The 20,889-nt window shown below is 39.6% G+C and overlaps 1 protein-coding gene across 1 annotated transcript in view; it reads right to left on the bottom strand.

The window, feature by feature from the left end:
* Positions 1–19,627, bottom strand: part of LOC134648381 (tetratricopeptide repeat protein 14 homolog) — a 29,346-nt gene extending 9,719 nt beyond the window's left edge. The window contains exons 1-15 of the mRNA XM_063502910.1: positions 19,517–19,627; positions 19,038–19,347; positions 18,753–18,829; positions 18,019–18,141; positions 17,203–17,423; positions 15,728–15,868; positions 14,913–15,589; positions 11,201–11,430; positions 8,889–9,058; positions 7,921–8,070; positions 7,314–7,388; positions 5,833–6,009; positions 4,902–4,995; positions 2,260–2,385; positions 75–292 (exon numbers count right to left, since the gene is read on the bottom strand). Coding sequence (XP_063358980.1) covers positions 75–292; positions 2,260–2,385; positions 4,902–4,995; positions 5,833–6,009; positions 7,314–7,388; positions 7,921–8,070; positions 8,889–9,058; positions 11,201–11,430; positions 14,913–15,589; positions 15,728–15,868; positions 17,203–17,423; positions 18,019–18,141; positions 18,753–18,829; positions 19,038–19,338 — 2,780 coding nt within the window. The 5' untranslated portion in view covers positions 19,339–19,347; positions 19,517–19,627. The remainder of the gene's footprint in view (positions 1–74; positions 293–2,259; positions 2,386–4,901; positions 4,996–5,832; positions 6,010–7,313; positions 7,389–7,920; positions 8,071–8,888; positions 9,059–11,200; positions 11,431–14,912; positions 15,590–15,727; positions 15,869–17,202; positions 17,424–18,018; positions 18,142–18,752; positions 18,830–19,037; positions 19,348–19,516) is intronic.
* Between the last annotated feature and the right edge of the window lie 1,262 nt (positions 19,628–20,889).

Raw genomic sequence — 20,889 nt, 5'->3', positions numbered from 1 at the left:
AGAACGACCATCATATCCGTACTGATGTATGAAGTGAGCACTCTATGTATTTTTTTCTCTATGCCGGGGCAGACCTGCTGCGCGACCTTTTCTGGTCTCGTCCGTCGTCGGATGTGGAGGAGCGGCGGCGCGGCGAGGGGGGGCTGCGGGGCCGGCGCGCGCCCGGCGTGGGCGGCTTGATGCGCGTCACGAACTGCTCCGGCCGCTGCCCGCCCACAGAAACAGGCGTCTCACCCTCCTGGGCCAGACGGAACGACCCGAACTTGTCCAGGACTATGTTGCCCTTGCGGACCTGAAACAAACGTCAATTAGGAAATTGGGTACTTTCCTATACATAACCTGCCCGATCCCGCGACCCGAAAACTAATTTTGTTGTTGTCTCCCAGTTGAGCCACTGGGAGTTGAAGTGGGAAGTTTTGAAAATCGTGGGAAATCTGGAAAATTTATTTACGGCTCATATTTGAGCCCTTGGGATATGACAGGTTAAATAGTACATTATTGTCGAGGTTCGGAAGTAGCTACTTGCAGGCTGAGGATTCGTTTTAAACGGACGACCTTGGGAGTTAGGCTCAAATGGGACCGGACCAGTCACGTCTATCGCATGCATCCGGATATGTGGGCTAACTTAGCCACCGAGTGGATGCCGGTAAAGTAGCGTGGGCGGGGTAGGCCCGGGAGGAGATGGCCAGACGTCTATGACACCTTTCTTGTACCCAGTAGTTTTAAGTTTATGACGTGTAAAATGTAACTATGTTTATATTTACCAATAAAGTCTGTATTCTGTATTCTTTCCAACTGGCCGGAGGAAGCAGAAAATTGGGAGTTATGAAGAACCAGGGGAGAAGCCTTTGCCTAACAGGCTCTAAATACACATATACACTCTAAATACACTAATACACTCAAATAGGCTAAGAAATATAAAATAAAAATAACCTAATATAACCAAAATTTAAAAAAAAACCCCCCGACTATAAGAGCTGATGATCGAATTTAAACTGTTGTGAGACATACTAACATTGAATAATTTTACGGTTTAGACTGACTTGTTTTAAGCTTGTTTTGCGAGTGACTTAAAACAAGTGAGTCTAAACCGTAAAATTATTCAAGAGCTGATGATCTTCAAACGGCTGAACAGATTTTCATGAAACATGGCTAAGAACACCCAGGATAAAATTGTCTGACACAAAAAAAAACTAAACGAAAATCGGTTCATCCGTTTGGGAGCTACGATACCACAGACACGTTAAACTTATAACACCCCTCTCTTTTTGCGTCGGGGGTTAATGACATTCAATAGAAGATAAGGAAACAACACGGTCACATAGACGCTGTAGGTTAGCATTACAAACTAGTAACAAATTAGCACTTAGAAGAAAAAGCGCTTTTAACATGTGCATTACTATATTTAATAAACTACCAGCCGACTTAAAGACATTGCCAATAAACCAGTTTAAAACAAAGCTGTATAACATATTGATCGATAAATGTTTTTATAGTATTAACGATTTTTTATTGTATACATTTTGAATATAACCTGACAGTTAATTTACATATATTTAAAAGACATGACTTATTCCTATTTTAATTGTAATTTTTTTTCCTTTTATTCTGATTACTATTTTATTTGACCTGTTACTAAATTAATTATCTACTATTATAAATATTTGCGAAAATTGTCATTAATCCTGTAAGTGTATCTAATTTTAAATGACTTAGTGACTATATATCACTGACAAATATTTTCACATGTCTATATTGACTGAATGTATAATGGGAAGCAATGTATTTAAATTAAGATCCTATTTTTATCATATGTTAATTGTGGATAAACGATTTCATTCATTCATTCATTCATTCAATATGATTTTTTTCATTTTTTTCAATTATAGCTTGACCTACTAGTACCAACAATAAATCTACTATTACCTATACGATTAGAAAAGACGTCCGGAAAATAAACTATACTATATTTTGACAAAATAATTCCATTAACTATTTAATATTCCAATTTATTTATTGACATTATAATCCTGAATTAATTTATCTGACTATGTAGATGCTATTTTATTAAATAATTGGTAACTTTAAATGATTATATTATATAACCTGATAGAATCGTATAAAGTCCTATATAACTGTAAATATAAGTACCTACTATTGTGTGCCCTTACAGGGTGTCATGAACTGGCCTCTTAAATTGTAACACCTTATTATGTACATGACAATGCAATATTGAATAAATGACTAAATGATAGTTACCGGAGGGTGCTGCTCGGTCCCGGGCGGGTCGGGCTCCCGGTTCTTGTTGTTTGACGGCAGCGGCGGAGGCTCCTTCATGGCCATGGCGCGTCGCACGGACACGTTCTTGTCGCCACCAGTCGGGGGCTATAACATTCAATTCAATTCAATTTTATTCATAAAATATGAATTTTACACGTCAAATTTTTAAACACTATTAAATCTAGGTACATTTTGTTATAAATATTTCATATTACAATACTTATTACATATTTTTTTATAATAGATTTCTTATTAACTTGTTACATGTCTATTTATTCATTGAATTTGATACAACCAAAGAACTCATCAATCGAGTACAAAGCGTCTATTTCAAGTTTTGTTTTTATCTTTCGTACAAATGAATTATAGCTTGAAGCCTGTTTAATTGCTGGAGAGATTGCATTGTAAACCTTAGTACCAATGTAACTACATTAGGACATTTTTTAGCTTTAACGAGCCGTGTGTGAGGTAAGCTAAGCTCATGCCGCCGTCGAGTAATGGAGCCGTGCGTGTCAGCGTTGGTACGGAAGAGTTGAATGTGTTTTTGACGTACTTAGCCAGTTCTAGGATGTAAAGACTGGGTACAGTTAAGATTTTGTGATTCCTTGTGATTACAAATTGTTAACATATTTCAAGAACATACCTTGCAAATGTTGACCAATATACTCATTTTATCATTGACAGTTGACAAGTTGAATAATGAATATATTAGTGGGATTATTCGTATTTGCATTATTTGACACATTATGACTGACGTATATAGAGATGTAACTACAGTCGACTCTCGTTAATTCGAAACTCGAAGGACTTTTAAAATATTACGAATTATCGAGGGTTTGAAATATCAAATGGTTCGAAATTCTTAAGAGAAAAAATATGAAAGTTCGAATTATTGAGTAGGTAGGTAGGTAATAATCAAATATTGATTAACTGCTAATTTTTTTACAATATCAAAAAGTGCACATTGCTGAGACTGATCTGAAAATACTTTTGCAACATCACTTGTCTTCCCACCTACCTCCATTTTTACGATTAACTCCTGCTTTTCAGCAATCATCAAGCATTTATACTTTTTAGGACTCATAACTAACACTAACTTTTAATCTGTACACATAACCAACGAAAGAGTGCAACGAAGAACTTGAACTTGTCTCAAAATGTGCGGTTTATTATTACCTCTGTGAGGTCTGCAATCTGATAAATTTGAATTGTAAAGTGTTTGACGCCTATGAGTTCGAATGAACGCGTCGTTTTGTTACTTACCGATGATTATTTTTGTTCGAATTACCAAGTGCTTAAAAATGTATTGATTTATTTCGAAATATAAAGAGATGTTCTAGGGAAATCGTGATAACTTCGAATTATCGCAGGTTTGAATTAACAAGAGGCGATTGTAACCCAAATCGATTGTCACAGTAAGTGATTACGATTGGATGGCACCTAGACTGAGGTATCGAATTGTGACGTTTTAATGAATTTTTATTTGAGATTTAAATAAAGCTAGAATTATATGGTTTATAAATAATAATAAGAAGATATAATAAAATTAATAATGCTTTGTTATAAATATCTAATAACTATTGTAATATGAATGAATTATAACAAAATTTAACTAAATTTAATAATGTTTAAAAATTTCACGTGTAAAATGTAGAGATGCAACGGATAGTTGTTTGGCCGGATACCGGATATCCGGCCTGGACACTGGCCGAATATGAGGTATCCGGCCGCCGGATATTCGGCCGGCGGAACTATACCTATATTTTGAGTTTTGCAGGTGCGCGTCGTGCAGGTTTCGACCTGTTTCGTAGTGAACGTTCGCGCGGACACATTTCTAGGATCGTAACGAGTTTTATCATGTCATTACGTAGTAAGTTCGTTTATAGTTACAAGTGCGCGCGCGTATTTTTGTGTAAACAAATAAGTGTATTGTGTGACATTGGTTATGTATTCATTTCTAAAGAAATTCTATCTACTGTGTCGTTAGCATTATGACCGTGACTGTTTTAGATTCCATTTTTTACCCCAAAATGTGTTAATTGTACTATCCGGTATCCGGCCGGATAGTAGGTTACTATCCGGCCGGATACTAAACGGCCGGATACCGGATAGTAACCGGATATCCGGTGCATCTCTAGTAAAATGTATATTTTATGAATAAAATATTGAATTGAATTGTTGCGACCTAAAATGAAAAATGTATATCGATTTACTTAGACGACTACCGATTATAACGGTGGTGTCCGGCCAACCCTTAAAAAAAACGACGTAGAACGTAAACGTTCGCAGTGCAATTGTCTTCCTTTGTAATTTCGATGTGCAAGACATTTTACGCTGTATTGCTGTTGTGAGTGACATGTGTCAAATAATGCTAATACGAGTGTACAAAGTATAATGTGCGTGCGTCCATAGGTATCTGGCGAATTACGGCTATAACAACTAATAATAAAATAATGCCTTTAACAAAACATGTGGTCTTTTGAAATTTTTCCGTATTTATAAGATATAGAATCACCAATGTTTTTGTTAATCGTCTATAGCTTTACATAATATTATGTACATGTTAATGCATTATCATATTCATGTCAAATTTACTTGTTGGCCCCAGAATTAGCCCTTACCTTAGGCGGGTCTTGTGAATCATCGGAACTGTCTTCAAATGCATAATGCTCCTTATATCCCTTGCTGGATGACTTTTCTTTCTTCTGAACTCTACTGTAAAACATGTTAGAATAAAATAGGCATAGAAACAAGTGTAGACAATGTAATTGACACTTGGCTTTTTATTTTTGTTGTCCGTCTATTATCCTCTACATGTCGCATTTCTCAATCGATACTCGTAAGCAAGTTCAATTAACGTTTTTTTTTATGAATCATATTTTGGAAAATTTTCAAAATGGTGGAGCCATGGGAGTTCGCCAGGTGTACAGCTCACAAAGCTACAAGTGCCATTTAAATTGTAAAGTCTGTCCTGTACATGTAGGTTCGAGTTGTTAACAGAGCATGGACGGTTTTGAGTAGCAAAATAAAAGCATTTTATACCAATTAGCGCCACTTGCACCATCCAACTAACCCGCGGTTAAGTGGTTAAACCGTTAACCCAGTGTCAAATTGTACTGGCCACCATGGTACCTCCAGGTTTAATTGATTAACCCCGGGTTAGTGAATAGGGGCTCAACGCAATTGCTTTTTAGGGTTCCGTACCCAAAGGGTAAAAACGGGACCCTATTACTAAGACTCCGCTGTCCGTCCGTCTGTCACCGGGCTGTATCTCACGAACCGTGATAGCTAGACAGTTGAAATTTTCACAGATGATGTATTTCTGTTGCCGCTATAACAACAAATACTAAAAACAGAAATAAAGATTTAAGTGGGGCTCCCATACAACAAACGTGATTTTTGACCGAAGTTAAGCAACGTCGGGCGGGGTCAGTACTTGGATGGGTGACCGTTTTTTTGCTTGTTTTGCTCTATTTTTTGTTGATGGTGCGGAACCCTCCGTGCGCGAGTCGGACTCGCACTTGGCCGGTTTTTTATTGAAGCGTTACTAACGGGTCCTTGACGGCGCTCATGGACATTTTCCACTTGGGCTTCTCGAGCGGCGGGGGCGGGGCCTGGTCGAGCGGGCTCACGGAGCCGCGCTCGCGCTTGCTGGCATTCTCCACCATCACGTGGTACGCGCTCAGTTTAGACTCGAGCTCTTCTAGGCCGTGCATCTCGTCCAGTATCCTACACGAAAATCAATGTTAGGGTTTTGTTTCGTTTAGTCATAGAGAAAAAAATACATAGAGTGCTCACTCCATACATCAGTTCAGACTATTAATTTCAGTGTCTACATCTAGCATCGAGTAGCGGAACTATCAGTACTGCTACTTGACAATAGATGTAGCACCGACCGGAAAGTCTTATCTCAACAGCATAAGACTTTCCGGTCGGTGGCGACATCTATTGTCAAGTAGCAGTACTGATAGTTCCGCTACTCGATGCTAGATGCTAATAGTCTTTTTGGTACTAAAACTGATGTATGGAGTGAGCACTCTATGTATTTTTTCTCTATGGTTTAGTAGTCGGGTTTTCGGCACTGAATGTGTTAATATATAGTCCCAAATATGAAAATTTTAATAACTCCATGGTCTTTCTGATATAATGGAAATAAGGAAGCGTTTTCAAAGATTCGAGGTCAGGTCATGTCGTGTAAGTCGTGCTATAAGCCGTTGCAGTGGTTCCTAACCTGGGGGTAAAACTGGTTTTTACGGGGATAATAAGCTAACCTAATATAACAATACAACAAACGTACACGTTTTATTTTTTATTACCATTGGATTGGGTGACCGGACTGAAAAGGTTAAGGAACTAAAGGAACCACTGCGTTAGTGTCATTCGAAATGAACGGCTTTACAGTCGCCATCAGATATATCGGAGCGGTCAATGTGTTCACAAATATCTGAACACGCATCTATTGTCAAGGCGTTAAGAGTGCGCGTTCAGACATTTTTGAGCACCTCGGTCGCTCCGATGTATCTGATGGCGACTGGACATAACACTACAAGGGAATGGTAGCAAATGAGTTGGTACGGCCAGTCGTCTTATACATATGTTCTATCCATAGACTAGGAATCCTCTAGACTGAGTTTAGAGCAATTATTTCATGAAACCGATGCTGCCAAAAATACGGGGGTGCGGGGGGTCGAGGTAAAAAAAAAAAAATTAAAATTTAAACTGTTTATTTCAGTAAAAAGACATTGTATTACAGGTGAGCGAATCCCGTGCCGTGATTGGTCCGTTCAAAGGCACGGACCAATCACGGCACGGGATTGACTCGAAGATGGCGTAAAACTACCGTATAAGTGGCAGAGGGGGTAGCGTTACTATGCTCAGTCTAGAGGATTCCTAGTCTATGGTTCTGTCTAATACAAGTAGGTAAGCGATCTGGAGCGATCGTGGTTTAACATACTGTTTTAAGACTACTCCCAACACCAGACCAGTAGTTACAATTACTAAGGGAAAAAGTAAACTTAGATGGCGAAGTATACCTTTTGTCACTGTGTTTTCTATCATATTCGCCATCTGAACTGAGGTCCCTCTTCGATTTCCCTTTCAATTCTTTTCTGTAACATGCATATAACGTCAATATTTATAAATCGCACAGCTACTGAATTTTGGGTGAATCAACTTTTTCTTGTCACGCATTGATGTGGTTACGTTCTCCTCAATCACTTTTAAAACTGATTTAATAATATAACAGTTTAAACTCTCGCGTTTTGTACACACATTTAATTACACAAACTGGTCTACCGCGATATAATTTCAGTCTCCGTGACCACAGCTGGTGCAACTCAGCTGAAACGTCGGAATTTAAGGTAAAAACAATTAAATTATATCGCGGTAGACCCGATTGTGTAATTAAATATGATTTTATAATATTCAATTAATGTGGTAGTTATAAGCCCTTACCATAATGAGTTAACTATCTACTAAGCGTGTCAGAAGAATGTGCTACTTTGGTCTTCTAACAAACTGTGCTAGTTTTGTCTCCTGGCAGAACAGAACAACAAAAAGAAATAGTTGATCCACCCTTTTAACATTGTATTAATTAATTTGCGTTAACAAGCGAAATGATCATTTGTTCGTGTGTCTTACCTGATAGCATCCCTAAGTTTCTTGTCGCCAATGTTGTCCAAATCTCGCAAGTTGTAATCGTTGTTGGCGGCAGAGCGAGCAAGCTTCGACTTCCGCTTTTCCTCTCGCTCTTGCTCCTTGCGTTTACGTTTTGATTCTTTCTTCTTTTTTCTACAAATTAATTATATACAATTGATACTAGAAAAATAGGGCATATAAAAAGAAATTACTGATATGAGACTCGGTTAAAATGTTAAAGGCAAAGATAAAGCTGGTCAAGCAGATCTTGTCAGTAGAAAAAGGCGGCAAATTTGAAAAATGTAGGCGCGAAAGGATATCGTCCCATAGAAAATTTTAATTTTGCGCCTTTTTTACTGACAAGATTTGCTTGACCAGCTTTATTAAGGTTATGCTTACACGTGCGTGGCGTGAGCAAGAGTGTAAGAGTTCCGCGATGTTGATGTTGCAAAAATGAATTGAAATCTCTAAACAAACTGTGAGTATTTCACCAAAGCCTTTGATTTTCATTCATTTATAATACAGCATCAAGTTGTGCACTTTGTCCTCGTAGTCAGATCCCAATTTGGTCATCTCTAGGAACTTATCTCTGTTTAATATTGTAATCGAATTATAACTAGTACCTTTGGCACTTTTGGGCTAGGTGGGGGTCGGAATGGGGTTGTAGTGTGAGTAGGATTGTATATTAGTAGTGTGTTTTTTTTTTAAGTTTTAATGTCTTTGTTTGTATTTTATGTCTTTTATGGGTATCGTCTTGGGTCGTCCCATTCGTTTTTCATCAAGTTCTTAAATTGGTCCTATTCTGCTTTCGTCACGCATTCTACATTGAAAGCCACCGACGATTGTGACAAATGTAGAATGCGTGACGAAAGCAGAATAGGACCAATTTAAGAACTTGACGAAAAACGAATGGGACGACCCAAGACGATACCCTTTTATGTGTACACGTTTGTTTTAGTATTATAACTTACTTGTCTTTTTTCTTTTTCTTCTTCTTCTCGTGGTCGCCGCCCGGCTGCGGCTGCTGGCCGAGCTCCTGCATCTTCCTGTTGCGCTTGTACTGCGCCGTTTCCTCGAGGAAGTTGCGCACTTTGTCCTCGTAGTCAGAGTCCTCTTTCGTCATCTCGAGGAACTTCCGCACCTGGTTTGATAACACGATAAACATTCATTGCCACCCAGCCAAACAAGACATCCGCACCAGGCCACAACAATTTCGTCATATAAAGCTGTAGTACCACGATCCCGGTCGTCCGGCCTGGGAACGAAATCATAAAATACCCGATAGTCTGGTTTTCGGCACTGAAGGTGTTAAATTTGATCGGTGTATAGACTAAAGTCTATTTTTTATTCGGTAGACTGAAATGACAGTTCTTAGTATGAACATAAAATGTCATTTCATAGTATGAACTGTCATTTCAGTCTACCTAATAAAAAAATAGACTTTACAGATGTACTGCAAAATACGTCGCCATCGTATTTTCTCGGAAATGTTCGTATTATGTCATGCTACTTCAGTCAACATCAGTACTGTTTGTACTGAAACTGACTGAAATAGCATAACACGTTCGTGCGTTTCCGTGAAAATACGATTGAAGGATTTTGCACTACAGAACAGTCATTGCAAAGATCATCAAATTAAAGCGCCAACTTTAATTTTATGATCTTTGCCATGACTGTTCTCATATGAGCAACAGAACATTTTTACTATTTTCAGTGCCATTTCGAATAACTAATTATTGGAGAAATAATTAGTTAGTCGAAATGGCACTAAAAATGCTAGCCAATTTAATTTATGACAAAATCTATGCCAACTGATACTATGTGAATTGGTTGCATTGGACACACTAATCTCTCCAACAATCACTTGATAAGATTTTTGCTATGGTTTTAACTGTGACTTGAGTGTACCTACGTATTGCATAATTTAGACAGTTGAAAGCTAAGAGAAGAACATACACTTGAATGGAACGAATTTTTAACATAGGTAACCTATCGTAGCGTAATCTGGTAACCACAGTAATGGGTGACGTGCGAGTTTCTGTCTCTCCTCGCAATAAGAAAGTTTACACAACATAATTAACCTTCAACTCATATTTCATAAATATCTGCCTGCGACCTGGCGTTAGCTGTCCGCATACAGCCATGCCATTATACACAAGTGGCGGCGTCAAACATATTCATAGACAAGCCGGGGCTAATTTGGCTTACATATTTCCTTTACAACTCTGCTCAAACGTCCAAAAACAGGCAAGCCGGTAGGAATCGGCTTTTATGGACGCGCTGCCACTGTTATACACTACATAAAACTCACCTTTAACTCGTAATCTATATCTGCCTGCGACCTGGCCGGTGCGTTAGCCTCTTCCACAGGAGGTGGTAGGGTTTGGTACCCGTACGGATGGTTGAACTGCGAGTTGTGCGTGCGCGTGGCGTCCGTCCTCATATAACCATGCCATTATACACTAAAACTGACCTTTAACTCGTAATCTATATCCGCCTGCGACCTGGCCGGTGCGTTAGCCTCTTCCACGGGTGGTGGTGGGGGCTGGTACCCGTACGGATGGTTGAACTGCGAGTTGTGCGTGCGCGTGGCGTCCGTCCTCATATAGCCATGCCATTATACACTAAAACTGACCTTTAACTCGTAATCTATATCCGCCTGCGACCTGGCCGGTGCGTTAGCCTCCTCCACGGGTGGTGGCGGGGGCTGGTACCCGTACGGATGGTTGAACTGAGAGATGTGCGTGCGCGTGGCGTCCGTCCTCATATAGCCATGCCATTATACACTAAAACTGACCTTTAACTCGTAATCTATATCCGCCTGCGACCTGGCCGGTGCGTTAGCCTCTTCCACGGGTGGTGGTGGGGGCTGGTACCCGTACGGATGGTTGAACTGCGAGTTGTGCGTGCGCGTGGCGTCCGTCCTCATATAGCCATGCCATTATACACTAAAACTGACCTTTAACTCGTAATCTATATCCGCCTGCGACCTGGCCGGTGCGTTAGCCTCTTCCACGGGTGGTGGTGGGGGCTGGTACCCGTACGGATGGTTGAACTGCGAGTTGTGCGTGCGCGTGGCGTCCGTCCTCATATAGCCATGCCATTATACACTAAAACTGACCTTTAACTCGTAATCTATATCCGCCTGCGACCTGGCCGGTGCGTTAGCCTCCTCCACGGGTGGTGGCGGGGGCTGGTACCCGTACGGATGGTTGAACTGAGAGATGTGCGTGCGCGTGGCGTCCGTCCTCATATAGCCATGCCATTATACACTAAAACTGACCTTTAACTCGTAATCTATATCCGCCTGCGACCTGGCCGGTGCGTTAGCCTCTTCCACGGGTGGTGGTGGGGGCTGGTACCCGTACGGATGGTTGAACTGCGAGTTGTGCGTGCGCGTGGCGTCCGTCTCCCCGAGCATGGCCATGCGCTTGCTCAGCGGCGAGAGGGAACGTTGGCGCTTGTTGTTCGACTGCGCACGGCGCTTCTTCTTGCGGTTGGGACCTTCAGAATCTAAATTATACAGACAATTAGTAAAAAAACTCACTGTGACATGAAGAGATTGATCTTTTAAACATTTAAAAATATGTGTGCATAACTTAGGCCTGCTTGCACCATCACACTAACCCGGGGTTAAGATGTTAAACTGTCAACTCAGTGTCAAATTGTACTGGTAACACCACCGGTTAACCCCGGGTTAGTGAATGGTGCAAGTGGCGTTTATTGTACTAAAAGCAAGTTAAAGTATTTCCAAGATACCCTCATCTTCTAACATTAGTTCCCAAGGACTAATTAAATTTTAGAAGTATAGTTTGGCGAGAATCACTTGTCACTGGAATAAAGGCAGAGAGAATAATACTGTCTTTTTCTCCAATATGCTCGGAAATGTTCACCTTATTGTAGCAAAAATAGTACCGGAAGTACTTCTTTATTGTCAAACTCTAATTTAAAAAAATAAAACTATCGCTGTCCTGTTCTAGCGGACGGGAAGTAAAAAAACACTACAGTAATAACTTATTACTGTAGTGTTTTTTACTTTTTAAAAATAAAAAACGCAAACAGCCAATTATTATAGCCGCGGGCCGCGTCTACACGACCCGATCAGCTATCATTTCAAGCTATAGGATAGAGTGAGATAGTAATATAAACGACCTTACATGTCTCGTTCTTACAAGACCGTTGTGCTCGTATATGATCGTGCGAATACTGCTTAATAAAATCAAAGATTATTTTTATATTTTTTTAAGGATCTCATCCGTGTTCATAAAGCTTATATTGCACAATTATAGTTTGACATAGACAGAGAGAATCATACTATCTTTGTCTTACACCAGTACTAGAACCCAAAAGAAAAGGATGAGTATAGTTTTTTTTGTTCTTATTTACTGACAATTTGGTTTGACCAACTATATTTTCAATGAACGAATATTGAATGGTACTGAATGGCAGAATAAGTTTGTGCCTTTAACTTTTAAAAATAAATTACAGAGGGAAATTGTTTTTGACGTTTTTGATGTGAAGTTTCGATTTGAGTGATGCTCGATGCTTAAATAATTATTATTTTACTTTATTTCCTCGCATGTTTTGGAGAAAAGCACTATATATGCCTCGGCCGGAATAGCAATACGTGGATTCGTCTTCTTTGTCGGACTCCGCTACGCGTCGTCCGACAAAATCGAAACTCATCCACGAATTGCCCTTTCCCGGCCTCTGCAATAATGTACTATTTCTTAAGCCGCGTTTCGATATCGCGCGGCGGCCGCGCGAGCAATGTTCGACCGCGGCAAACCTGTATTTTTGCTCGCGAGCCAATTTTAGCATCATCTTGAACGATAGCGCGGCGGCCGCGCGCGGCAGGCGATCCGACGATCGACCACATTATATCACAAAAATTAATTATTCGGAACGAAGTATAGCCAAATAGAAAAATGATCTGTTGCGATAACCACTACATTTACTGTTCCATAGAAACTGTTTAGTGCCGTATAATTTAATTAAAGTACGATACTTTTCATTATCCATGTATGCGGCCGCGCGAGCCAACTGAAATACAGGGTGGATTTTCTTTTTGGGTCAGTGAGGGCAGCTACCAGATCCCGTGCTGCTACGAGAAAACGGTCTAAGAAGACCTTCCCTCGATTTCAAATTAATGAAGATTGGCTTTTACAGATTTTGGAAAAAAACATACAGGGTGCGAGAAAAAGGTCATTTTTGACAAACTTTTTTTTTGATGCCAATCGATCCCATTCCTATTAAGGATCAAAAGCTTGTATGGAACCAAAAAAAAAATTCCGGCTAGAAAAGCCACAAATCGAGAGAAACTTTTCCCATACAATTTGTATGAAAATGAAAACTTTTATTTTTCACATGCTGTTTTTGTATGCCAATCGATTCCATTCCTATCCAGTATCAATAGTTTCCTAGGGGTCAACTTACGGTAATGTACTAAAAAGCCACAAATTGATAAAAACTTTTTCCATACATTTACTATGGGGAAAATGTGAAATGTTATTCTCAATTTTCTATCTCGCCCATCAGTCCTACAGCAATGTCTTCATACAGTATTATGGTCCTTAAATGTAACAGGACTGATTGGCCAGATAGAAAAATGTGAATTAAATTTCACGTTTTCTCCATAGTAAATGTATGGAAAAAGGTTTCTTTAATTTGTGGCTTTTTAGTACATTACCGTAAGTTGACCCCAAAGAAACTATTGATACTGGATATCTTCATTAATTTGAAATCGAGGGAAGGTCTTCTTAGACCGTTTTCTCGTAGCAGCACGGGATCTGGTATTAGCTGCCCTCACTGACCCAAAAAGAAAATCCACCCTGTATATACACATCCGTCCCAACTGCGCGCGAACATTCCTTTGCCGCGCGTCGAAAAACCGACAATGAATGGTTCGTCGCGCGGCGCGTTCGAGCGAGCCAACGATCGAGTTGGCTCGCGCGGCAGCCCGGTATCCAGTGCGCGCGGCTGCCGCGCGAGCCAATGTTCAATAGCTTGCCGCGCGATATGGAGACGGGGCTTTACACTAATATTATCCTCCTCCTCACTTTTACTAACACATGTAATACTGACAGGATTTATCATTAACTATTGTTTGTAATTTTGACACCGTAAGTAGGTATATTATTTACTATATTTGATAATTGATACATACACATAAGTTTATCGCATGTAAATTTTGTTCTTAATCATATTTAGGGTTAGAGTACAGTTCAGAACGATGTTCGCCTCTAATATGCATGTAAACGCAATGACTAACCTGTTTTGTGAGCCTAAATAAATAATAATTATTATTATTATCACCCCGAAAACGGTATAAGTCTAGTTAGTTTTATTCTACTGCTACTAACAAAATTGGATTGCCAGACTAGGTATACAATATCTGGGAGACCTCGGAAAACATAAAAACTCAAAAATGCGCGTTTTCCCAGAGATAAGACGTAGGCTAGATCGATTTATCGCCCCCGAAAACCCCCATGTAGCAAATTTCATCGAAATCGTTAGAGCCGTTTCCGAGATCCCCGAAATATATATTTATATAGGTATGCATATAAATAAATATATAAACAAGAATTGCTCGTTTAAAGGTATTAGATATTACCCTGAAGGCTACTTGATTTTAATTATTATGTAATATCTTTCTTACCGCTAGTGCGCTGGTGGCCTAGTGGTAAGAGCGTGCGACTTGCAATCCGGAGGTCGCGGGTTCGAACCCCGGCTTGTACCAATGAGTTTTTCGGAACATATGTACGAAATATCATTTGATATTCACCAGTCGCTTTTCGGTGAAGGAAAACATCGTGAGGAAACCGGACTAATCCCAAAACGGGCCTAGTTTACCCTCTGGGTTGGAAGGTCAGATGGCGGTCGTAAAAACTAGTGCCCACGCCAATTGCTGGGATTAGTTGCCAAGCGGACCCCAGGCTCTCATGAGCCGTGGTAAAATGCCGGGACAACGCGAGGAAGATGATGATCTTTCTTACCGCTAGTGTCCGAGGACGATGAGGAAGATTCCGAGGACGAGCTGGAACTGGACGAGTCGCTGGACGAGGAAGACGAGCTGCTCGACCGCTTCCTCTTACCCTTGCCTCGCTTCTTCTTCTTTTTCTTGTCCTTCTTCTCAGTCAGATTCAAAAGCTGCTTAATAGTTTCCTTCATCTCAAACGATTTCGCTCCGGTCAAACCGGGCAACAACAACTCTGCCGGTTCAATCAGCGGCTTCGCTGTAGACGTCTTGCTCTTAAGGAAATCCAAAGAGTTCTGAGCTTCTTCGTGAAACGGTATGATGGCTAAACAATCCTCGTATGCCTTTTGAGCTTCCGTGATTTTATTCTCATCCTCATAGCTGCGACCGAGAGCGACCAATGTCTCTCCCAAATACTTCCTAGCGTTAGCGTGGTTCGGATTCAGTTTTAAAGATGTCTCAAAATCTTCTATTGCCTTCTTGAAGGTTCCACTGTTGGCGTATAGAGCGCCTCTCGCGACTAATCCTTCCACATTTCTTGGGTCAATGCTTAGGGCCTTGTTGAGACATTGGAACGCTTCAGAGTGACGTCCTGCCTTGAAATGTTCAATGCCTTCGGCTACTGAACGGAATGCCCACTTACTGGCTTGAGCTTGACGAAGTTCATCTGCATAATCCGCTGGCGAAAATCCTCCCCTGGGGATTAAATTGAAATTTTTTAACGCTTGGTTAGCGGTCGTCGCAAGTTAAGACAGAAAGTTAGACTTAACTCACACAACAAGTACAAGTTAAAGTTCATCTAAAATGTGTAAAAGTGAATATTATATTATTTACCTTAATGACACAAAGTTGGTGCAGTGCATGTTGGAGATTCCAAGAAGTTCAGACAGATATTGGATGCAGTTGGGGTTATTGAACCCTGGGCTCTTCTCCAAAATAGCTTCGTAACTTTCTCCCTTCATATCCACAGTTTTCCTATTGAGAAAAAGTTTTATTAGTCATCAAGCTTTCCCAAAAAAAGCATGTAATGTCCGTTTGTTAGAAGAAGTTATTCAATTTGACTGTACATCTTCATATTGCAAAAAAGATTTTCAAGCAATGAAATCCTAATTGCTTTATTTGAAATTTTTGGTAAAGTCACACGTACGTTATCCTCACCTGTTCCAATGGAGCTGTTCAAAAAATTGATATTTTACTGGTATTGGCTTATATTTCGTTGACACAAAGAACATCATAGATTAGGTGATAGCGGCCTCACAATATGACATTAATATTACCAAACTCATCGACAGTCACAACTTATGCGGCGGTCTAGTGTACAAGCGTCTTGGGGGTCCTCGCTACACCTAGAAAAGAACACCCTAAAATAATGGAGGGAGATGGTGCACAGCTTGGGAAACCTCTGGCTCCACGGAGCTCATGTCTGGTGGTGTTTTGTCAAACTATATCCTTGGGAGCCTCATCAGCAAAATTGACAAATGTCGGTAGCTAGTCCAGTATTACAAACAAATAACGCCCACATCCGATAAATGCTGATATTAAAAGTCCAATCATTATTGTTTGAATATGGCTGGAATATTAAATATTAGCTTTAATACAGAAATCACAATTTCCCTTTAGAGACATCAGAATGAAGTAACCCTGAAGCATTTTACTGACCTTTTCCATATATTAAAATAATGTGTAAATGATTTCAACACTAATGGGTTCAGTTCCTCATTATACACATCAGTGTTTCTTGTTATTTTTTTATAGTTTATAATCTTGCAAGAATCCAATGGTTTTTCTTTTCTTTCATTTCGTCATAAAAAAATGTCATGAAATCATTTTCACAAGTTTTGTGAAATGTGTAATCATTCCCTCTGCAAGTGATCAGAATCCAGTGAACACATTAACATATTATACCCAACGAATTTGCTCCTTCCGAAGTTATGCATATATAAAAATACCTACATGCAGTGTGAACTTTGTGTATAAAGCTGAAAACTTGTAGGTAGTTGAAGCATCTAAGGAGGTTGAACTTCCCATCAAGGCAAATTAAAGTGGCCTGTCACCAGATGATGTGTTTCATTATCATTCTTCCAGTTTTATTCCATTGTCATGGCAAATCCTCGTCAAGAATTCCTCAAATCTTCACATCCAAAGCAGGTACAAACATTACTGACAAAATAAATACCACTGTTTTCAAGATCTTCACAAAATAAAAATACACAGATACAATACAAAAAGTGTTGACAAATTCAGACCTGCAAAATAGGTGTAGGCACACAGTGATTAATCGTAATTCCCTAGTGGTGTGCGGTACATACTTGTAGACTAATGGGAAGTCGTCTGTGCTGAGCAGTCCCAGAGGGGGCTTAGGCGGGGGGTCGTCCGGGCCCCGAGTGACTCCCTTCATCCCGCAGACCATTTTGTCAGTGTCTGGGATCACTTCAATGACTTCACAGCAGACAGTGTCATTCATCAGGTAGTTTCTTGAAACATTTTTCTTGTCCACAGCTGGTATGATATTTCCCACAGGTAAAAATGCCTGGTAAATGAAAATATTGCCTTATGAATATGAAATACCAATAAGGTCAATGCTAGGGCATACAACAATGACTGTTTATCATGCAATTGAAATTGTAAAAGGTGCAATGAAATCGATTGTTTTACAAATAACTGGCTTTCAATTTTGTGGTGCTATTATTTGACATCTATAAAAATTTATTTGGTACAGTCAGCAGCAGAAGTTGCTAGGCAGGTGAGGTGTTCAAAATTGCCTTGACACACTCTTAAGTCTCTTAACAATAAAGTCGTGTCAAGATAATTTTGAACACCTCGCCCGGTTAGTAACTTCTGCTGCTGACTGTACTAGCTTCTGCCGACAACTTGATGATGAAGATGATCATTGATAAAAACTATCTTGTCCTTGCTCAGGGCCTCAAATTTACTCCATACCAAATTTCATCTTATTTGGTCCAGCTGTTTAAATGTGAAGACGTAACAGACAGAGGGACAGACAGTATTACTTTCACATTTATAATATTAGTAGGAATGACATGACTTTAATGATTTAATGACTCATCAAGTAGTACTCTTACTAGTTTATCTAATAGTTTCACTTGCATAACATTGTGCAATACCTTCACATTGATATCAGCCACATATCGGGATGTAGGTCCGGCAGTGCAGAGCACCTTCAGCATCATCCCAGAGGCTGTCCTGTTGATCACAGCTCCTATCACCAATTCTCCCGTCTTCACATTCTGGAACAAAACATTTGTGATGAGTGTGTATATCTAGTTCCACTTTTGGTTAGGTTGACACTTTCTGCTATAGAATACTGCTACACCACCCTAGTTCCTTTAGAATGAAACCAAAAATGTTTAGTGTCTAATGTAGGAGATCCTCCGCCTTTTTTTTATTTTTTATTTATATAATATTAAAGGCTAAGTTTTTTGCTACATACAGTGAAAGTAATAATTATACTGTTTTTATAGCAATAGAAAAATAAAGAGCACATACATTTTAAAGCAAGAAAAATGTAGGGTTTTGTACTTTCTTATTGTATAATGCCAAAAATATGATTGCTTGTAAGGAGGTCCCTCCAAATATTTTTATTTTCTATTGCGAATAGAAATATCTACAGTTCTTTTTTTTCTACACAAAGAGCTAATTTTTTCGAAAATTCTTGTGAAGTGTCCAGGTAACTAGAAATAGTAGCATAAGTTATTGGTCAGTCATTAAAATGTAATAAAATATAAAATGCATCTCTTTATTACCCTGTGGTATTTCTACTGATAATGTTATCAGTAGTAGAATTTCCATAAACAAGCCAGGTGTAATCAAAAGTGTAATTTCATTTTTAAATACTTACTTCAAAAAAATGCCTCAGTCTTGCAGATTTATCTACATTCAAAAACGTTTCAAACGGTGGCATCAATGCATATAGATCTGAAACAAAAACGACCTGAATATTATGACGATCAAATTACAGAAAAAAATAGATAAGTGGAATTGTGCCTCACAGGGACAATGAATAATTGATCAATCTTTCAAGTAAACAACCTTGAACACCATTGTTATACTAGTTTGTGGAAGGCAAAGCCAACCTGTTGCTAAGTAACTACTATTGATTTTTTAAAAGCTTGTTCGTGCTTACTGTCTTCAGGTGCGGTAGCATCAGTCCCAAGACTGGATGAGGAAGGCGTTTCCTCCTGAACTGATGTATCAAACAATGCATTTGCTTCTTTTGCAATAAACTGATGAAGTTTCAAGCGTTTTCCACGGTCTTGGAAGGTTAGGTGTTTATGCCTGGACTGGTACACCGCAAAGTCCAGGGCTCCAATGCCGATTTTAGACAAATCGTCCTCTCCTCGTTCTGCCTCCCACGTTTTCTGAAGTTGCTGTCCATGGTAATTTATGGATTGCGTCACGAGAGACGCATCCAATTTCCCGTCCATATCAAAATACTGAAACAAAGTATAGGGTTGTACTTTCTCTACTTGATACTAAATTACGAAATTTTATACAAATAAAAAGTGAGAGTAGGTCGCCGCCATATTGATTTTAATGCAAAGATAAAGGATGCGAATATCCTGTGATATCACAACATATTCAAACAAAACTAATCTACTTTACCTCTGATATTTTAGTTATATATACAATAACACAGTTTTTAATAACAATTAATAATTCCACAAAATGCGAACACAAGCACACGGCACGGACATTTTTATGGAATGGCTACCACAGACTATGAAAATTGCCTTGACAGTTGGAGCATAGACCATAGATATGGAACTATGTCAACAGTGCCACCTACTGGCGATTTTAAACTTTGATTTATTTTGTAATGTTGGTTGTCCTGAAATCACTAGTTAACTTTTATAGCTTGTCAAGTGGTCAAGCCATTTTTTCTTCGATCAACACGGGCTTCCGACACGAGCATTTTTTCGTCAGTAGAAAAAAGCAGCAAAAAAAAGTAAGCGTGAAGGGGTTTTCCTCCCACAGAAAATCTGAATTTAGCCTGACAGTTTCTACTGACAAAGTGGGTTTGCCAGAGTATATTTTAATTATACTTGGTCAACCAGACAGAGACCAGACAGTAGAAAAAGGCGGCAAATTTGAAAAATGTAGGCGCGAAGGGATATCGTCCCATAGAAAATTTGAACTGACAAGATTAGGTTGACCAGCTATATTTATCTACGTGTCACTACCGCGAAAAACGTTTTTTTAACCGCGGTCAGTGATATATTGCTTTTTTTCATCACACTTGCTCGACAAACATCTTATTTCTTGCAGCCCTTGCAGGTGTAAAATGTCATTCAATAGAACTTGCTAACTATGTAAACAAACCGCCATACTAAAATTGACACTAAATGTCAATTTACTAGTAACTTTTGTTTACATAGTTACAGTGGCGTAGCCGAGCGCGTAAATGACAAGTCTGTGGGCGTAGCTAGAGGATATGGCGCCCGGGGCAAGCACCAAATTTCCCCCCCTCCCCAAACGAAATGAACTAACGAAAGGGTTACTTTTTACTTAAATTATTAAAGTTTACTTTTGATTTAGACAAATAAGTGTTTTTTTAGTCCATCGGTGGCTAACAAGCTTACGACTCACCTGATGGTAAGCGGTCACCGCATCCTATGGACGTCTACACTCCAGGGGCGTTACATGCGCGTTGCCGACCATTTTAAAACTTGTACACTTCTTTTTTGGAGATCTCCTTAGACTTGAAGATTCAATATCGCTTGTAAGTTTGGGATCGTAGACTATTCATAGCGCGCCTTTGGACTGATTTGAAGGGACCAAGGTGGCATCTAGGTGCTCCTGCCCAAAGGTGACATCTAGGTGGTCCTGCCCAAAGGTGACAGCAGTACTCATTATATGGGATCTGTCCATGGTCGTACGCAGCATTTTTTAAGGGGTGGGGCAGAAGTAGGGGAGGCTGGGGACGTTGTAACAGGGTACGGTTGAAACAGAGATTCTTAGCTTATGGCACAGATTAT

The sequence above is a fragment of the Cydia amplana genome, chromosome 5, assembly GCF_948474715.1.
Source record: "Cydia amplana chromosome 5, ilCydAmpl1.1, whole genome shotgun sequence".
NCBI lineage: Eukaryota > Metazoa > Arthropoda > Insecta > Lepidoptera > Tortricidae > Cydia > Cydia amplana.
Note: the sequence above shows the minus strand (reverse complement) of the source record. Positions and strands in the feature narration are given on the sequence as shown.